This window comes from Rhinoraja longicauda, chromosome 2 (genome assembly GCF_053455715.1).
Source record: "Rhinoraja longicauda isolate Sanriku21f chromosome 2, sRhiLon1.1, whole genome shotgun sequence".
Lineage (NCBI taxonomy): Eukaryota > Metazoa > Chordata > Chondrichthyes > Rajiformes > Arhynchobatidae > Rhinoraja > Rhinoraja longicauda.
In genome coordinates, this window is record NC_135954.1 from 41,257,653 (window position 1) to 41,277,225 (window position 19,573).

Below are 19,573 nucleotides of genomic sequence, written 5' to 3' on the forward strand. Positions count from 1 at the left end.
TGTGACATTCAAGAGGAGGCTGTTGTCCTGACACCAGAGTGCCAGATCTGCCACCTCCTCCCGGTAGGCCTTCTCATCGTTATCGGAGATCAAGCCCACCACCACAGTGTCATCAGCAAACTTGATGATAGAGTTGGAGCTGAACCTGGCCACACAGTCATGTGTATATAGGGAGTACAGTAGGGGGCTAAGGACGCAACCCTGGGGGGAACCTGTGTTCAGGGTGAGGGGGTTAGATGTATGTCTCCCCATCTTGACCACTTGGGGCCTGGCGGTGAGAAAGTCCAGGACCCAGGCACACAGGGGAGTGTTAAGCCCCAGTTTCAGCAGCTTCTCAGCAAGTGTGGTGGGGACTATTGTAATGAAAGCTGAACTAAAATCAATGAACAGCATCCTCACATAGCCCCCCTTCTGGCTGTCAAGATGAGAGAGAGCGGTGTGCAGAACCTGGGAGACCGCATCATCCGTGGATCTGTTCGGACGGTATGCGAACTGTAGTGGGTCCATATTTTAAGGGAGGAAGGCACAGATGTGGTTCTTGATTGGCCTCTCAAAGCATTTCATGACCATCGAGGTGAGGGCCACCGGTCGGTAGTCATTCAACCAAGCTGGAAAGGCATTCTTTGGCACTGGTGCGATGATGGATCTTTTGAAGCATGCAGGGACCACGGACTTGGCCAAGGAGAGTTTGAATATTGTGGTGAGCACTGGAGCAAGCTGAGTAGCACAAGACTTTAGTACTCGCCCAGATATACCATCTGGGCCTACAGCTTTCCTCGTGTTCACACGCGTCAGAGCCCTCCTCACGTCATGCTCGAACACCGAGAATGTGTGCACATCCTCACCGGTGGATCCCCCTCCAGCCTCGTTAGCCAGCACGCTGGCGGTGTTGCCCGTCTCGAATCGTGGTAGGAGTTCAAGACATAGGGAGGTGCCGGCACTTCTGGTTGAGGGGGGGCTGCACCGGTAGTTAGTTATAGTCCGTAGCCCCTGCCAAAGGCGCCTGGTGTCCTGCTGCTCCATCTGCGACTCTATCCTGTCCCTGCACCTCCTTTTTAAGTCCTTCACCACCCTTCGCAGTCGGTAGGACTACCTTGTAGTTGTCCATATTGCCGGATGCCAGGCCGGAGTTGTAAGCAGCGGTGTGAGCATTCAAGGCAACGCGAATAGCCCTGTCCACCCAGGGTTTTTGATTAGGAAAGATACTAACCCTTACCGTGGGGACGATGTTATCGGCTATTGTTGCAATGAAGTCCGTAACCGCTTCCGTAAACTCATTGACGTCTCTGGAACTTGCTTGGAACATATTCCAGTCGACTTCGCTCAGTGCATCTTGCAGCATGGCCTCTGAATGGTCAGACCACCACTTTACGTCCCTCGTCACAGCCGTTTCCCGTACTATCCGTTGTTTATACTCCGGCAGCAGGAAAATGGCAGCGTGGTCAGATTTTCCAAAAGGAGGGAGAGAAACGGCCTTATAGCCGTTCGTGAGCGGCATGTAGCAGTGGTCCAAAGTTATTTCCCCCCCTGGTGACACACGTGATGTGTTGGCAGAAGTTCGGCATGACCTTTTTGAGATTTGCTCTATTAAAATCTCCAGCCACCACCGCAGCCGCATCAGGGTTCTTGTTTTGGTGTCAACACAACACATCGTGTAGGGCCGATAGTGCCGTGACCGTGTCATCAGCTGTGATGATCACCGAGCTGAACTCCCGGGGAAGGTAAAATGGACGGCATGAGATAGTCAGATGCTCCAGGTCCGGCGAGCAGGAACGAGAAAGCGTCTTAATATTCCTAGGGTTGCACCAGTTATTGTTGGTCATGAAGCAAACTCCTCCACCCTTGGATTTCCCGGATTCTTCCGTTCTGTCCGCACGGAAAACAGTGAAGGACTCGGTTGGGCAGATCACCTGATTCGGCACCAGCGGGGTCAACCATGTCTCGGTCAGATAGAAGATGTTGCAGTCTATAACATATGGCTAGCGGATCTCCCATGGCATTGCTTGAGGCGACTTTTTAACAACATATTGTTCTTAAAAGAAACTTTTAATTTCAAATAATATATACTGATATTCCTACTCATTATGGCTCGTGGGCAAAGGAAGATTTCAGATGACAGTTCAAACAGCTATTCGTATAGTTGAACATATTCCCAGAACAACTTAAACTCACTCCAGATTTGTCAATTGCTGGACAATTGTTATGGTAGCAAACTAGAAATCTCTTTCATTACTGAATAGGATGTGAGGACAAAAATAGTTATTTTAAAACTTGGTGCTGATTAAAACTGGATATGTGCAACATTTTCCTTAATTCATATCTCCTGTTTCTGGCACACTTTCAACTTTCATCAGTTTTCTAAGGCACTCACTATTCTACCAATACTTATACTTTTGATTGCTTGTTGTTATTTTTGCATGTGAACACAAATGCTTACCTTTTGTATTGTTCACTTTTTATTGGTTGAATGTAATTAATTTTATATGATCGAATAAAGTTATATCAAAGTGAAAGAAAATTGAATCCAAACAGTGTGCTGATTCAGTATTTTGTACACTGTCCACGATCAGATTCATGCCAGTATGTCTTTAACTCAATAACATCATCCCTCACTTATTAATTGTTGGCAGTTTTTAGTATTATTACTTGGGTGGTAATCCATCCAATTTGGATCATCAGCAGGTCATTTGAGCCATCACTTCACTATTCGATGAAAGAGAACATTAACCCCAGTTGTCACCTGCTATTTTCCTCTCCTTAAGATGACCTTAAATTTAAAAAAAATCAAATCAGTCCACGCCCAAGGTTTGTGTTTTAGTTTGCTCCAAGTTAATAGTAGCAGCAACTTTCAATGTCTCCTGTAGATTCAGATTTTAGGTTATAATGCCTAGATTAGTTGCAAAACAGCCTGTGCTTGCTGAGTGTTATTTATGCTTAAGATAGCATGCTTGAAATCATAATCATTGCTACACCATCCAACGTGATTACTATTCAACAAATCTAAGCTCCAAAAGAGAGATCCAAGTAGTATTATATTTTTAATTGATTTACACTAACTAGGTAGTGACAGCCCTAACAAAGAGCAAAAAGATTCTTAATGTATATGTTTTTGATTCATTTTGTTTAAGGGATAGCTGCTGACATCCAGTTGCTGCTTTTCATTCTTGAGTGCTAGTTCCCAATTATGGAACTCCTGTTTACTGTTAGAATTTGTTTAATAATTATAAAGGTTGAGCACATGGAAAGTATCAAGAGTGATAACGAGACAGGAAATGTGTATGTTTATTTTTAACATGGTACATCAGATAATGGTCTGTTTTACATTCCACCACTGGCAAATCATTGGCCCTGATGTATTGCCTGTAATACTCTCAGATTTTTATGATGAGCAATAGCTGGAAAGGTGTGTAAGCAAAATATAAAACTGATACATCTAGCATGGATTTCCTGACCTTCACACTAATTAGTTTCAATCTTAATTTTCTGTCAGATTTCAAAGTATGAAAACAAAACAGAGAAATTCAATAGGATGCGTTAACAACTAAGTCATCTTGTAATTAAAACAATATCAATGCCCAGAAAGGCAATGTGATTTTTAGCAATGGAAAATAAGTCTTTAAACACGAAGCACTTCAGACCTGCAAGGGATTCCTGGAACTACAGTTCCCAGACAAAATAATAGTTAAATCTTTGAATGGCAACCTCTCTGTTTACTTAATAAAACTAGTGACAAAAAAACTGGCTCATAATTTACTGTCAAAATAACAAGGATAACTTTCACTTTTTTTTCTAAAGTAGTACATATTCTTTGGATGAGGAACCATATATACTGTTAAATGCAGAAATTTAAAGTTTTTCTTTGAGAGGATATGACCCGCTTTTACCTTTGTTTAAAAAGGCATCTTGCTGTCTGGTTCACCAGGGAAATGCATTTGAATCTTCCCACTGTTCCCGTTCATTTTCCCTCTCCCTACTCTCACTCCCCCTCCCCAAATAAATCAGATGGCCAAACCACGGAGCAAATGGTTTTGTGAGCAGTATCTAGACCTTATGCAGATCCGGAAGCCCTGCTCCCTCAAAATTCCATAATGGCCTTTTGATATACAAAAACATTCCAAATGGTTCAATTAAAAACATTTTAATAAAATAATAAAAAGGATCCCGACCCAAAATATTACTTGTTCATTCTATTTACTGACACCCCCCCCAAATTCCTCCAGCTCTTTGTGTTTTACTTAAGATTTCAGTTCTTTGCGTCTCCTTTATAAAATAATACATTTACTTAGAAATCACTTATACTAATTAAATATAATTTTATAATATAAAGTTAAAAAGAAAAATAAACAATTTCCAAACATTTATCATTTTAACTAAAGCTAGTGAAAGTTCAAATGAGCAAAGTTATTTATTGTGTAAACCTGAGGGTCATCGAGAGTCATAGAGACACACAGTGTAGAAACAGGCCCTTCGGCCCAACATGCCCACACTGACCATCATGACCCATCTACACCAGACCCACCTGCCTGCGTTTAGCTCGTATTCCTCCAAACCTATCCTATCTGCCTAGAGCACATGCTCCACATGTCAAGTGCATCCAGATCCTCTGCGCAGCTAGATTTTTTCCTTTGCTCCTGGACCTGATGTACCATAATCATGAAGCAAAGTAACACACTGTTGCCAGATGCCTACAGCAAAATTTAAAAAGAAAGCAGTCTTAAACTTAAGGAAAAAAATGATTATCAATAATTTTAATGGAATTGGGCTGTAATAATTGTCTTTCAACTATTTCGGGCAAAGGTAATGGTGAACTGCACAAGAGTCCATGGAACGAAATTGGTGGTATAATTGACAACTTGTCACATGCTTCATAATTTCCTCTTTTGGCCTGTTCAGGAGTCTACTTTTTTTAATTTTAGAGATACAGCGCGGAAACAGCCCCTTCAGCCCACTAAGTCTTCACCGACCAGCGATTAACGCACATTAACACTATCCTACACACACCAGGGACAATTTACACATATATCAAGCCAATTAACCTACACACCTGTACGCCTTTGGACCCACGTAGGTCACGGGGAGAAGGTACAAACTCCATACAAACAGCACCCATAGTCGGGATCGAACCCGGGTCTCCGGCGCTGCAAGCGTTGTAAGGCAGCGACTCTACCACTGCGCCATTATGCTGCCATTAAGTTATTAAAATGGTGCCATTCCAAGGAAATTCTAGGCTACCTTAGCTTTTGCTAATGTACCTGGCTTCTTTTTGCAAACAAACCTAGGTCTACGAATATATTGCAGGTCAACAATCTGTGCTATTAGCTCAGTTTTGTTTCCCTCCATTAATGCAGCCTCACTTGCACTTTGTATTCTTCTTTAAGCTTTGACTTCTTTAACTTATCCCTGCAGCAAACCTGAACTCACCCTTTTAAAGTTTCCCTTTGCTGTGTATGTCCCTCACCCTCTTCCCCATCTTTTCTGCAATTTAAATCTAATTTGTTTTTCTGTTGTTCCCAGTTTTACAGGAAGGTTTTCAATTTGAACCATTTACTCTTTTTCTCTGTCGGTAGATACTGCAGGACCCGCAGAATGTTTCCAGCATTTGTATTTTTATTTTAGATTTCTAGCTGTTCTTTGATTTTTCATTTAATTGACAGTCAGTTTGTATACATTAATGACTTGGATGAAGGGATTAAAAGTACCATTAGCAAATTTGCAGATGATACAAAGCTGGGTGGTAGTGTGAACTGTGAGGAAGATGCTATGAGGTTGCAGGGTGACTTGGACAGGTTGTGTGAGTGGGCGGATGCATGGCAGATGCAGTTTCATGTGGATAAATGTGAGGTTATCCACTTTGGTGGTAAGAATAGGAAGACAGATTATTATCTGAATGGTGTCAAGTTAGGAAAAGGGGACGCACAACAAGATCTGGGTGTCCTAGTGCATCAGTCACTGAAAGGAAGCATGCAGGTGCAGCAGGCAGTGAAGAAAGCCAATGGAATGTTGGCCTTCATAACAAGAGGAGTTGAGTATAGGAGCAAAGAGGTCCTTCTGCAGTTGTACAGGGCCCTAGTGAGACCACACCTGGAGTACTGTGTGCAATTTTGGTCTCCAAATTTGTGGAAGAATATTCTTGCTGTAGAGGGCGTGCAGCGTAGGTTTACTAGGTTAATTCCCGGAATGGCGGGACTGTCATATGTTGAAAGACTGGAGCGACTAGGCTTGTATACACTGGAATTTAGAAGGATGAGAGGGGATCTTATCGAAACATAAGATTATTAAGGGGTTGGACACGTTAGAGGTAGGAAACATGTTCCCAATGTTGGGGGAGTCCAGAACCAGGGGCCACAGTTTAAGAATAAGGGGTAGGCCATTTAGAACGGAGATGAGGAAAAACTTTTTCAGTCAGAGAGTTGTAAATCTGTGGAGTTCTCTGCCTCAGAAGGCAGTGGAGGCCAATTCACTGAATGCATTCAAGAGAAAGCTAGATAGAGCTCTTAAGGATAGCGGAGTCAGGGGGTATGGGGAGAAGGCAGGAACGGGGTACTGATTGAGAATGATCAGCCATGATCACATTGAATGGTGGTGCTGGCTCGAAGGGCCGAATAGCCTACTCCTGCACCTATTGTCTACAATGGACTCTTTGTGAAATTGATGGAAGCAATTGGCATTGGTCAACTTAGAAGCAAATTAGATGGATTACAAAACAATTTGTGATATAGTATGAGTGGTTTCATTCATGAGGCATGGCAATTGTAACATGATCAGCTGAAAAAAGGCTTTCCCAAGCTCTTCACCACTGAGGTTTCTTCAAATAATTACTGGGTTGGTTGTAGACTAATTAATCAAAAGTAATTGCTGTGATTGGTCTACAAGCACATTATTGTTCTGTAACCATGCTGCTAGGTTGGTAAAAGGTGAACGTGGTATGTTTTTGTTGCCAGCTTGGCAAGGTTCAGTCCAAATCAAGCTACCAGAATTGAGAAGCAAATGTGAAAGAAATCCTTAATGAACATGGGTACTTTTACTTTGGCTTTTTGCATGACCTATATCCACTGTTGGGGCATATCTCACATTCATTGAAGGGGTGGTATATTTGAACAAAAAGTAAGACATTTCATACATGAAGTAAATAAAATGAACCAGTAGTAGTTTATCGAAAGTATTTAATCACAAAATGCTGGAGTAACTCAGCAGGTCAGGCAGCATCTCGGGAGAGAAGGAATGGGTAACGTTTCAGGTCGAGACCCTCCTTCAGACTGATGTCAGGGGGGCAGGACAAAGGAAGGATATAGGTGGACACAGCAAGATAGAGGGGGATCTGCGAAGGGGGAGGGGAAGATAGGGACAGAGGAACTATCTAAAGTTGGAGAAGTCGATGTTCATACCACTAAGCTGCAAGCTGCCCAGGCGAAATATGAGGTGCTGTTCCTCCAATTTCCGGTGGGCCTCACTATGGCACTGGAGGAGGCCCATGACAGAAAGGTCAGACTGGGAATGGGAGGGGGAGTTGAAGTGCTCGGCCACCGGCAGATCAGATTGGCCAACGCGGACCGAGCGCAGGTGTTGAGCGAAGCGATCGCCGAGCCTCTACTATAACCCCACTGACTCGCACAGCTATTTGGACTACACTTTTTCCCACCCAGTCTCCTGCAAAAAGTCGATCCCCTACTCCCAATTCCTCCGTCTACGCCGCATCTGCGCCCGGGATGAGGTGTTTCACATTAGGGCATCAGAGATGTCCTCATTCTTCAGGAAACGGGGCTTCCCCTCTTCCATTATAGATGAGGCTCTCACTAGGGTCTCTTCTACATCCCGCAGCTCCGCTCTTGCTCCCCCTCCCCCCACTCGTAACAAGGACTGAATCCCCCTCGTTCTCACCTTCCACCCCACCAGCCAGCGTATCCAACAAATCATCCGCCAACATTTCCGTCACCTACAACGGGACCCCACCACAGGCCATATCTTCCCATCCCTTCCCCTTTCTGCGTTCCGCAGAGACCGTACCCTCCGTAACTCCCTGGTCCACTCGTCCCTTCCTATTCAAACCACCCCATCCCCGGGCACTTTCCCCTGCAACCGCACGAGATGCAACACCTGTCCCTTTACCTTCCACCTCAACTCCATCCAAGGACCCAAACAGTCTTTCCAGGTGAGACTGAGGTTCACCTGCACCTCCTCCAACCTCATCTATTGCACCCGCTGCTCCAGATGTCAGCTTATTTACATCGGTGAGACCAAAAGCAGGCTCGGCGATCGCTTCGCTCAACACCTGCGCTCGGTCCACGTTGGCCAATCTGATCTGCCGGTGGCGGAGCACTTCAACTCCCCCTCCCATTCCCAGTTTGACCTTTCTGTCATGGGCCTCCTCCAGTGCCATAGTGAGGCCCACTGGAAATTGGAGGAACAGCACCTCATATTTCGCCTGGGCAGCTTGTAGCCCAGTGGTAGACTTTTCCAACTTTAGATAGTTCCTCTGTCCCTCTCTTCCCCTCCCCCTTCCCAGATCTCCCTCTATCTTCCCGTCTCCACCTATATCCTTCCTTTGTCCCGCCCCCCTGACATCAGTCTGAAGAAGGGTCTCGACCCGAAAAGTCGCCCATTCCTTCTCTCCCAAGATGCTGCCTGGCCTGCTGAGTTACTCCAGCATTTTGTGAATAAATACCTTCGATTTGTACCAGCATCTGCAGTTATTTTCTTGTACAAGTAGTAGTTTATCGATGAGTTCTGATCATTTTATAAACCTTTTTGAAAAGCACATACACAGATTCATTTGAATCTTTAGTCCATGTTACTTTCAAAATCGATTTGCATGAATAGCTTTGTCAGTCTTTTAAATAAACTTGTACAGTACCATCATTGTTTTGTCAATTAATAGATTCAGGCACTTTGCTTAATACTAGAATAGACGCTGATAAGAATTGGAGAATAAACCATTGTTAAGATCTTAAATTACCCAATATGATCGATAGCCTGTACTTTCAGCACAAGTAAAGGTTTAGTGGAGAATATACAAAAAGGTACAATTTAAATTATCAATGTTGGTAAAGGTTGTCTTTGCTCCATTCTTTCATGACATATTGAACATCTCTGCAATGTAGTCTGCATAGCTGATGTTATTCTTGTTTCACTTTTACAGACGATGGGTCAGACTTTTGTTCGGAAGAGAATTTCCCCTTCAGGACCTTTTGGTGATCTGGGATACGTTATTTGCTGAAAGTGTCACCCTGGATTTAGTTGATTATATTTTTCTAGCAATGGTGTTATACATAAGGGATGTCTGTAAGTATATTCACATTGATAATACTTTCATATGGCTCCAATGCTAAGATAAGAATTGTAAGATACCTTAAGAAAATCTTTGTGTTATATGCATAAATTGTTGGAAATGGACACAGTATACGGTAATTGCATTTTCAGAGACATGGCTCCAGAGAGACCAGTGCTGAAGCTGAATTTCTCTGGGTATTCAATGTTTAGAAATGGGTAACCAAAACAGAAAAATTACTTGTGGGTGGCATTGTTGGTAAAATATGAAAGAAGAGCAAAGGATATCAGAAAATCAAGATGAAATGTCTGCCTGGGTAGAGCTAAGCACCAAGGGGTTATCTCTCGGCCTCCAGAGCGTAGTGGCATCAAACAGGAAACAGGGATGGCATCAGACAGGAAATTAGAGATGCATGTGAAAGGAGTTGTGAAGTAAAAATAGGTGACTCTAATCTAGTTGTAGATGTGCCAAAACAAGTTAGCAACAATGCACATGTTCTGGGAATTTACTCTCAGAACAATGTATTTTAAAAAATCGGTTTGTGGTAAACCCAACTAAGGCATAGGCCATTAAAGATTGGGTACTCTGCATCTTGATTGGTTGAGTTATTAATTTGTTTTGGCGGATCCTTCAAGGAAGAGTGATCATTAGAAAATATAATTTTTCAATAAGACAGAAAGTGAAGTAATTTAATCTGAAATTAGGATTTCAGATGTATCTTCAATTTCAGTTATACCATCCTTTAATAATATAATAATAATATATTTATTTATTTGTCCCACACCGGGGAAATTTGCAGTGTTACAGCAGCAAGGTGGATAGCAAGAGACATTAATTATAAATAAAAATAAAGATAAGGATAATTGTCATAATTTACTGTGTTTTTCCTTTACTGTTACTGTTGACTGGTCTGTTGACTGGTCTGCTGGGAGTAGTGCTGGTTGTGCAGTCTCACAGCAGCGGGGAGGAAGGACCTCCGATATCTCTCCTTCACACACTTGGGGTGAAGGAGTCTGTCACTGAAGGAGCTACTCAGTGCAGTGCAGTGTCCTGCATGGGGTGGGAGTCGTTGTCCAGCAGCGATGTTATCTTTGCCATCATCCTCCTCTCTCCCACCGCCTGTACTGAGTCGAAGGGGCAACCCAGGACAGAGCTGGCCTTCCTGATCAGCTTGTCAAGTCTCTTCCCCTCCACTGCTGAGATGCTGCTGCTCCAGCAGACCACTCCATAGAAAATGGCTGATGCCCCACAGAAGATCCTTAGGAGTGCCCCCTGCCCTCCAAAGGATCTGAGTCTCCTCAGCAGGTAATGTCTGCTCTGGCCCTTTTTGTACAGTGCATTGATATTTTTCTGGAGTTAAAAACAAAAGAAAAATCTACCCAATCACGGCATGCAAGAGAAGTTAAGTATTAGATCCTAAGAGGCAGCTTCACACGTTGCCAGAAAAAATCCTTGCCAGCTCTTGGAACAAAATTATTGTCAATCACTTCCTCCCAGTCTATGCCTATAGTCTGCAAAGTGATTTCCTACAAGCACATGTCCAGTTTCCATTTGAAATCATTGATTGTCTCTTCCTCCACCCTCATCGCTGGTGAGTTCTGGGCCATTGCATTCACTGTGTTTTAAAACAAAATCCTCACATCCCCAAGGGTCCCCTGCCCATAACCTAGTCTTAGTACCATTAGTTTATGGGAACAGTTTGTTTTTCTCCACCTAATCTAAATCTGTCTATCTTGTACATCGCAGATTCAAATAAATGTGAACTGTTGCATTTTAGGCTACACCAGGGCAGGACCTTCACAGTGAATGGCAGTGCCCTGTGTTGTCGAGCAGAGAGATCTAGGAGTCAAAGTATATAGTTCCCTGAAACTGACATCACAGGTACATAGGGTGGTGAAGAAGCTTTTGGCACGCTGGCCTTCATCAGTCAGGGCATTGAGTATAGAAATTAGGGCACAAGAAACTTCAGATGCTGGAATCTTAAACAAAACACAAAGCAACTCAGCAGGTCAGGCATCAGAATCAGGAGACGGAATGGATAGGCGATGTTTCGATCCTGAACTCCTCTTCTGAAGTTGAGACATTAAGTTACAGTTGCACAAATATTTGTGAGGCTAAACCTGGAGTATTGTGTCCAGATTTCGTCTCCCAGCTATAAGAAAGATTCCATTAAACTGGCAAGAATCCCAAAGATTTACGAGGATCTTGCCAGGACTCAAGGACCTGAACTGAGGGAGAAGTTGGGGAGGTTAGGACTTTATTCCTTGGAGTACAGGAGGCTGAGAGGTGATCTTATGTAGGTGTATAAAATCATGAGGGAAATAGACAGTGAATACCTAGGGTACGGGAATCAAGAACCAGAGGACATCAGTTTAAGGTGAGAGGCAAAAGATTTAATAAGAACTTGAGGAGTAATTTTTCCACACACAGCCTGGTGGGATCTGCCAGAGGAGCAGTTGAGGCAGGTACAGTAATAACATTTAAAAGACATTTGGATCAGTACATGGATAGGAAAGGTTTTGAGGGATTTGATCCAGACACAAGCAAACAAGACTAGCTTAGATTGGGTATCTTGGACGGCATGTTCGAGTTGGGCCGAGGGGCCAGTCTCCATGCCAACTTTATAAATCTATCTATATCAACTCTTCCCACAATTGCTACTTGAGCAAAAGGAAACAACCCTGAATTCTCCAAACTTGTAACAGAATTCATTTTTGTAAGGACTATCCTGTTAAATATCTTCTACAGTGCCTTCCATAATGTTTGGAACAAAGACCCATCATTTATTTATTTGCCTCTGTACTCCACAATTTGAGATTTGTAATAGAAAAAAAATCGCATGTGATTAAAGTGCACATTGTCAGATTTTATTAAAGGGTATTTTTATACATTTTGGTTTCACCATGTAGAAATTACATCTGTGTTTATACATAGTCACTCCATTTCAGGGCACCATAATGTTTGGGACACATGGCTTCACATGCGTTTGTAATTGCTCAGGTGTGTTTAATTGCCTCCATATTGCAGGTATAAGAGAGCTCGCAGCATCTAATCTTTCCTCCAGTCTTTCCATCACCTTTGGAAACTTTTATTGCTGTTTATCGACATGAGGACCAAAGTTGTGCCAATGAAAGTCAAAGAAGCCAGTGTGAGACTGAGAAACAAGAATAAAACTGTTAGAGGCATCAGCCAAACCTTAGGCTTACCAAAAAACTGTTTGGAACATCATTAAGAAGAAAGAGAGTACTGTTGAGCTTACTTGAAATAGGGGGACTAGGTATAAACACTGCTGTAATCTCTACAGGGTGAAACCAAAATGTATAAAAATGGCCTTTGTTAAAATCTGACAATGTGCACTTTAACCACATGTGATTTTTTTTTCTATTTCAAATCTCAAATTGTGGAGTACAGAGGCAAATAAATAAATGATGGGTCTTTGTCCCAAACATTATGGAGGGCACTGTATATGCTCAAACACCTTTGGATTCTTCCTAAGTGTGATGACCAAAACCAGTTGTCTGGTTGTGCCCTACCCAGAGCTTTGGAAATCTAAACTTACCTGCATTTGTAATCACTGCACCCATTTATGGACCCAGGATCTGACATGCGTTGCAAATTCTCTCTCAATGTGCCCTGCTACCTTCAAATTCTTTGCATATGAACCTTGAGGTCTCTCTGTTCCTTCACATTCTTTACAATTGTCCCATTAAGTCTATATTGCTTCACCCTCTCCATTTTATATCAGCTCACACTTCTCTGTATTAAATTCCAATTGTCACCTATGTATTCTGCTAGCTTACCTACATTATTTTTCATTTGATCACTAACCGATTGCCACACATCCAGTCTTGTAATTTTACTCTATATTCCAAAATTCAAGTAATTCAAATATATTAAAACCAAATGGTCTTAGCATTAACGCTTGGGAAACACTGCTGTCAACTATCCTCCAGTCTGAGGAATAACCATTTATCATGATGTGCCATTTTCTGACTGTAAGCCTATATTTTTTTTCAATCCAATCTGACACTTACCCACCTAGTTCCTTGATTAGGCTCATGGGGAAAAAAAGATTAAAAATTAGAAAATAATTTCACAATCGATCAATATCTATGTATCTAGGAAAGTTGATATTACCTGGGCAAAATTCATATCAGTTGGAAAAGTAGATATAAAGAAACCGATGTGCATTGTTATGTGGAAGACTGCCACCTTGTGACTAAACCATCATTGCAATCTGATACAAAAGTCCCTGCATGTCCTTTTATAAACATGACATAGTTTTTGTCTGATGTGTTTATATTCCTAGAGAACACGATTGAAAGCAGACCTTAATAAAGATTGATATCTTATAGCTTTAATTAAATTACCTTGGGCAATCTTTGTATTTACAAATACTCCAGATGTTTGGCAGATTAAATATCAAAACATGCTTCTGACCGATTCAATTGCTGTTTTATTAACATTGCTTTAAAATGTCAAGATCATAAGTAAACTATAATCATCTAAGTTTTGTAAAGATGCAGTACTGTGTGGTTTAGCACTCAGAAAGCACTAACTTACATTATTAATGTGCCATGTGTTTTTGGCTTTAATGACTTTCACAAAAAGTACAGTAAATGGTCACAAGAGAACAAAAGTATTATGGAAGAGTGAGCACGATAAGCGAGTGCTTCACAAATGAAACCAGATGTATGAAATTACAAGCTGTCGCATCAGAAAGGAAGTGAGGATGATGAAGTGGTTCACACAGTAGAATATAATTATTTGTTTCAATCACATGCTTCTTTTGCTCATGATTTTTAAATATCAGGTCTACAATGACAAAGTATGCGACTATAGTCAGTTAGAATGCGTAATATTGTCTTGAATGTTTTTATTCCTACTATATGTTTTCAATAAAGTGCTTTTAATACAGTGCATTAATAGCTGGTGCTGAAATATTGTTATGGAATATCTAAACAAAATATGTTGAAGGGCCCTAAGATTATGGGGAAAGCCTGTGATTGTATTCCATGATTTTCGTATTGCACTAGCTTATCTCCATTGATTGTGTCAAGTGCAATATTTTTAAGTAAATCTGTTTTGCAAATACTGCATCACGAACTCCATACTTTGTCATTCGTGTAAAGAAAATGATGCAAAATATTTTCCTGCCCAAACGAAACAGTTGTCCAAAAGTCTTCAACTCTTTGCCATCGTTTCATTTTGTGCTGCAGTTCGTAATGGCTTGCAAATATTCTAGTAAGTGTATATAAAATGTGCATGTTATGTAAATAAAACACTTCTATTTGTTATATTTTCTTCAGTAATTGCCAGTAACTATCAGACTTGCCTTGGACTGCTTCTCCATTATCCTTCTGTAGAAGATGTCCATTCTTTTATCCAGAAGGCACTCTTTTTAAGAGATCCAAAGGTAATAAAGCATTTTTTGAGGTTCATTCTCATAATGAAAGAGTGTTGTTTGTAGAATTATACCATTCATTAAACCCTGAGATTGAGATGTACAAAGACATAATTTAAAATAATACGTAATATGAGAGGGATGCTTAATATCCAGTAAATAAAATGAGATCAATTAAACACGCAAGATTCTGAAGTTTAGTTGCTGCTAAAATGACTTACTTAAATCTCAGTAATAAATGGCAACATATTAAATATATGAAAATTTGGAGGGTATATTTCAGAAGCACATGCACTACATATGTTTGTAGTGCATTCTACAAAGAGTGATTAAATCGGCTGCTAACATTTTTACTGGAGAGAAAAACAAGGATATTGTTGCGGTATCATCACCATGGTTTGCTTGTTTTACAATGGTCATTTGCTGGCCTATAAAAGGAAGAGAATTTTCTGAATTATTGTACATTTGAGGGCACATCTGTAACCAGAGCGGTAATAACTCATCACTTATAGCCTCAGAACGGCAGTCAATATTTGTTTTATTGTACCCATGAGCTAAATTTATTTTTCAAATGGGAGATGTTTTCACCCATTTTGAATGGTTAATAGCCTGTGCTTTGTGGTCTGTTCACTGAAGATTATTGCCAACTGTCATCAGTTATTTGTCAAGAGTGAAAATATTTTCTCATGTATAATTTTCAGCAAACCATGTATTCTGAGCACAACTTTAATAATTGCATTTCCAAAGATTACAGGTCTTATAACATGAAACCTAGACGTAAAGTTCAGTAATATTCTCTTAATTAACTTCTCACTGATGTTTTGTGTTTCCAGGTGGTCATTAATTTGGTGTTCAGTCTATTCTCTGATTCCAGTAGGTCAGCCTTGGCTCAGTGATAGCAGTTGCCAGATTCTTGATTAGTAAGAGTGTCAAGGATTATGGGGAGAATGCAGCAGAGTGGGGTTGAGAGGGAAAGATCGATCAGCTATGGTTGAATGACGGAGTAGACTCGATGGGCCGAATGGCCGAATTCTGCTCCTAGGACTTATGGTAGCAATGTTGCATCACAACTATTGGATTGAGCCACAAACCCATTGCAGATGTTTGTGGCTGATTTTTCAATACATTGCATTGTGAACTGCACTGTTATGTCGAAATTGGGTTCCAGCTACCCTCTCTGATGTCTGTAATTATACCTTGACATTTTTGTAAAATGTAGGCAAGTTCTCCTGGTGGTTTTGATTAACAGCACTAAACAAATCATTTATCACATTACTGTTTATGGGACTTTGCTTTGCAGTAAAGGAGTGGAAACAAGTTCACCAATTAACCTTTTTTAAGGGTGTCTCATCTTAATTGGCAGTTGCATCAGAAGCAGATGCATAGGTTTGTTCATTTTGGATGTTGCTTGTTGTTCAGTAGCAGTTAAAGTGGCTAAAGAAAATTTTATGAAGCAACTTTTTTTAAAGAATGCTAGTTGTTTAACAAAATAGGACTAGGATGCAAAAAAAACGTATAACTCCCGAATAAGGGGGAAAGTTAGCAGCGAGGAATCCATATAGGAAAAAAAATGGCCAGGAATTTACAGATGTAATAAAGCAAAACAGTTGGTGCCAACATGTGCAATTAAATGCAAATGCAGAGCAGCGGCCAGTGATTGCCTGCTCCTGCAGTCGTTCCAAAAACATTTCACACAGTCAATGTTTTATTATAAACTTTAACTTTTTACACAATACTCTCACTGTAAAGACTATTTAAAATGCCTAGTTGAATGTGGTGTAACTGAACCCACTGAGTAATTTTTAATTACTTCCGAGCAAACTCTCTGGTATTGAAAAGCTGGTATATAAGGGTATAATTGCATTCCTTTATTCCAGGCAAATAATAATTTTGAAAATAAAAAAATGGCAAGTTAAAGTCAATGTTACTTTAGCCTCAAAGATTTGTTTCGATCTTTATTTAGTTCTCTGTAAAAGGATTAAAAAGGAATTATGATCTGTACTCTTTACTCCTTGTTTCCAGTCTGTCAGACGTGCAAAACCTGATTAGTTGATTAGTTATTGAGTCCATTTGAAGCTCAAAAAGATCCTCTGCAGAAGGCAACAAATTGAAAGTCATATTCGAATTAGAAAATACTAGACCAAGTGGACCCGTTGGGCCCAAACCACTCCTGCATTGGTGCAGCACCCTCTCCCTCCCTCGCCCCTCCCTCCCCCTACCCCTCCCGCTCCCTTCCCCCTCCCGCTCCCTCCCCCTCCCCCTCCCGCTCCCTCCCCCCTCCCTCCCGCTCTCTCCCCCTCTCCTGCTCCCTCCCGCTCTCCCCCTCCCCTCCCTTCCCTCCTCCCCCCTCCCTCCCCTCCTCCACCTCCCTCCCCTACCCCCTCCCTCCCTCCCCCTTCCCCCCCCTCCACCCCCCTCCCCATCCCTCCCGGGAGCAACCCGCAGTTACCGTAGCAACCCACCTCCCAGCCCGGGCGGCCACCATTGGTGGAGCTGGGAGGGGGGGGGGGTGGGTGTCCTGTCCCGTCCCATTGCGGGGATGTTTAGTGGTAGACGGCGGCGGGTTTCCCACTGTTGCTGAGCCGCTGGACACGGGGCGGCGTGGGGAAGGCGCTGAGCCGGCCGGGGAGAGGAGGGGGGACGGGAAAGCTGAGGGCAGGCCCAGCGCCAGGCCTCGGCCTCCACCAACATCCGGCCTCACCGCCGCCGCTGCTGCTGCTACTGCCTTTCCCCTTGGCCCACCTCAGGCTTGCGGTTACCCGGTCACGTCCAGGCCCAGGCTACAGCTGCATCCCCTGGCACCAGGCCTGGCTCTCCCACCGCTACGGAGCCCGCAAACCTGCCCCCAAGAGACAGGCAGCCGAGCCCTGCTCAACGGGCCCCAACTGCGCAGGCACGGACGCGTTTGTTCTGCGCACGCACGGATGCGGCAACCATCTTACATAAGTACCAGATCAACAGAGCCCCAACTGCGCATGCGTGGTTTTTTAAACTTTAAAATGTGAATAAGATTAAAAATATAACACCGATTTCAATGAAAGTTCTTCCATAGGACCACGGGACGACGTTGAGTAAGGTGGGCCTAAAATTGTTGCGCTATCGTGTATCGTTTTGGCTGTAGTCCAGGAACAAGCGAACAAACAAGAGTTTTAGTATATAGATGATGATACAGAACTTGCTAAATCTTTGTGGCAACTTATGTTGAAATCCTTAGAGAATCCCATTGTTTTGCTTCTGACTACAAAATAAAAAACCTAAGGGCAGAGAATTCTTAGACATAAGGAACTTCAGATATTGGTTCACAAAACAAATGAGGCAACAACTGCGGAGGGAAATGGACAGGCAACTCTTTGAGTGAGGAACACAGATTATGCTGCCAGGCCTGTTGAGTTTCTCCAGCAGTTGCTCTGGATTGCAGCATCTGCAGTTCCATGCATGTCCAACATATCAGGTTGAATCCCATTTATTTGATCTGTGAAGAATTAGAGATATATTGGTTAGAAGGTGCCAAACAAAGGGGTGTGGCAACAAAAATAAAAGGAAAGGAATTCAATTAGTCGTATTTTTCACTTAAATTCTCCATCCCAGTCCCACTCTGACATCTTACACCTTGGTCTGAAGAAGTGTTCCGACCCGAAACGTCACCTAGCCCTTTTTGCCAGAGATGCTGCCTGTCACGTTGAATCACCCCAACATTTTGTTTCCATCTTCGGTATAAACCATCTGCAGTTCCTTCCTACACATCTCTCACCACTATTCCAGTGCAGCTGAACATAAACTTGTGCAACAAAGCTCATTTTCTATCCAGGCATATTACAGCCTTCCAGAATTTCAGAGGATAGTATTTTGGATTTTTATCTTCAGATTTCCAACATCCATGTTTTCTTTTTGAAAGGCAGACTTTGCTGACCAAGTGTATCCTGGACCTTATCAGCACAGTCTGAGCTTCACAAAACATAATCAGTCCATGTGGTTGGTCAAAACAAGCCCTGCTGAGAAAACCTTCCACAGATGGCAAAGCCACACCTACAGCCTTGCCTTTGCAATCAGACGCTGAAATATTCCTTTGAATTGTTAATCACCTAAGCACAAAAACTCTTAAATAATTAAAAACATCACTGTAAATAGAAATGATTTAATGCAAACATGCCTGACCCCTGCCTTTTTCCTTCGCAGTTTTTAAATCTCAGTTGAAATAAATGCATTTATCGATCCTCCACATGTTTATTCACCAGCTCTAGTGCTAGGGAATCTCAGTAAGGTCATGTCGCACAATTTGAGTCCTGTGGCAGTATGCACTGGTAAATTTGCAGTCTGGCATCTACCTGCATGTTTGGGATCCCCACGTTTGGAAAAATGGACTAAAATTTGGGCATGCAGGTATTTGCAGGGTAAATACTGGCAAATTATTGGGCCATGATTGAATGGCGGAGTAGACCTGCTGGGCCAAATGGCATAATTCTACTCCTGTCACTCATGATCTTATGAAATTGCCACAAAACTGCCAGCAATTTACCAGAGATTTACTAGAGAACTGCAAGCAATTTACCATCATCCAGTACGTGTTGCCTGAAAGAATAGTGGAAATGCTAATGCTACACGGGAGGATTTAAACTAGATTGGCAGGGGGGATGGGATCTCATACAGGACAGAGGCACGTGAGAGGTTAGAAGTTGGTATGGAGGGTGGTGAGGGAAAAGTTAGTGGACAGAATAGGCAGGTGAAAAGCGGAGAGCGAGAAGGAGGGTTGCTTTAAATTGCACGTATTTTAATGCAAGGGGCCTGACGGGTCAGGCAGATGAGCTTAGGGCATGGATAGGTACGAGCGACTGGGATGTCAATGTACGTGGGAGGTCGTGTCTCACAAATCGGATTGATTTTTTTGAAGACATGACCAAAAAGGT

The 19,573-nt window shown here is 42.3% G+C and overlaps 1 protein-coding gene across 1 annotated transcript in view; it reads left to right on the forward strand.

The window, feature by feature from the left end:
• The window catches only part of tbc1d5 (TBC1 domain family, member 5), a 331,916-nt gene that overhangs the window by 218,075 nt on the left and 94,268 nt on the right, over positions 1 to 19,573 (forward strand). Inside the window, exons 16-17 of the mRNA XM_078418008.1 lie at positions 9,137 to 9,279; positions 14,575 to 14,681. Of these exons, the coding sequence (XP_078274134.1) occupies positions 9,137 to 9,279; positions 14,575 to 14,681 (250 nt within the window). The remainder of the gene's footprint in view (positions 1 to 9,136; positions 9,280 to 14,574; positions 14,682 to 19,573) is intronic.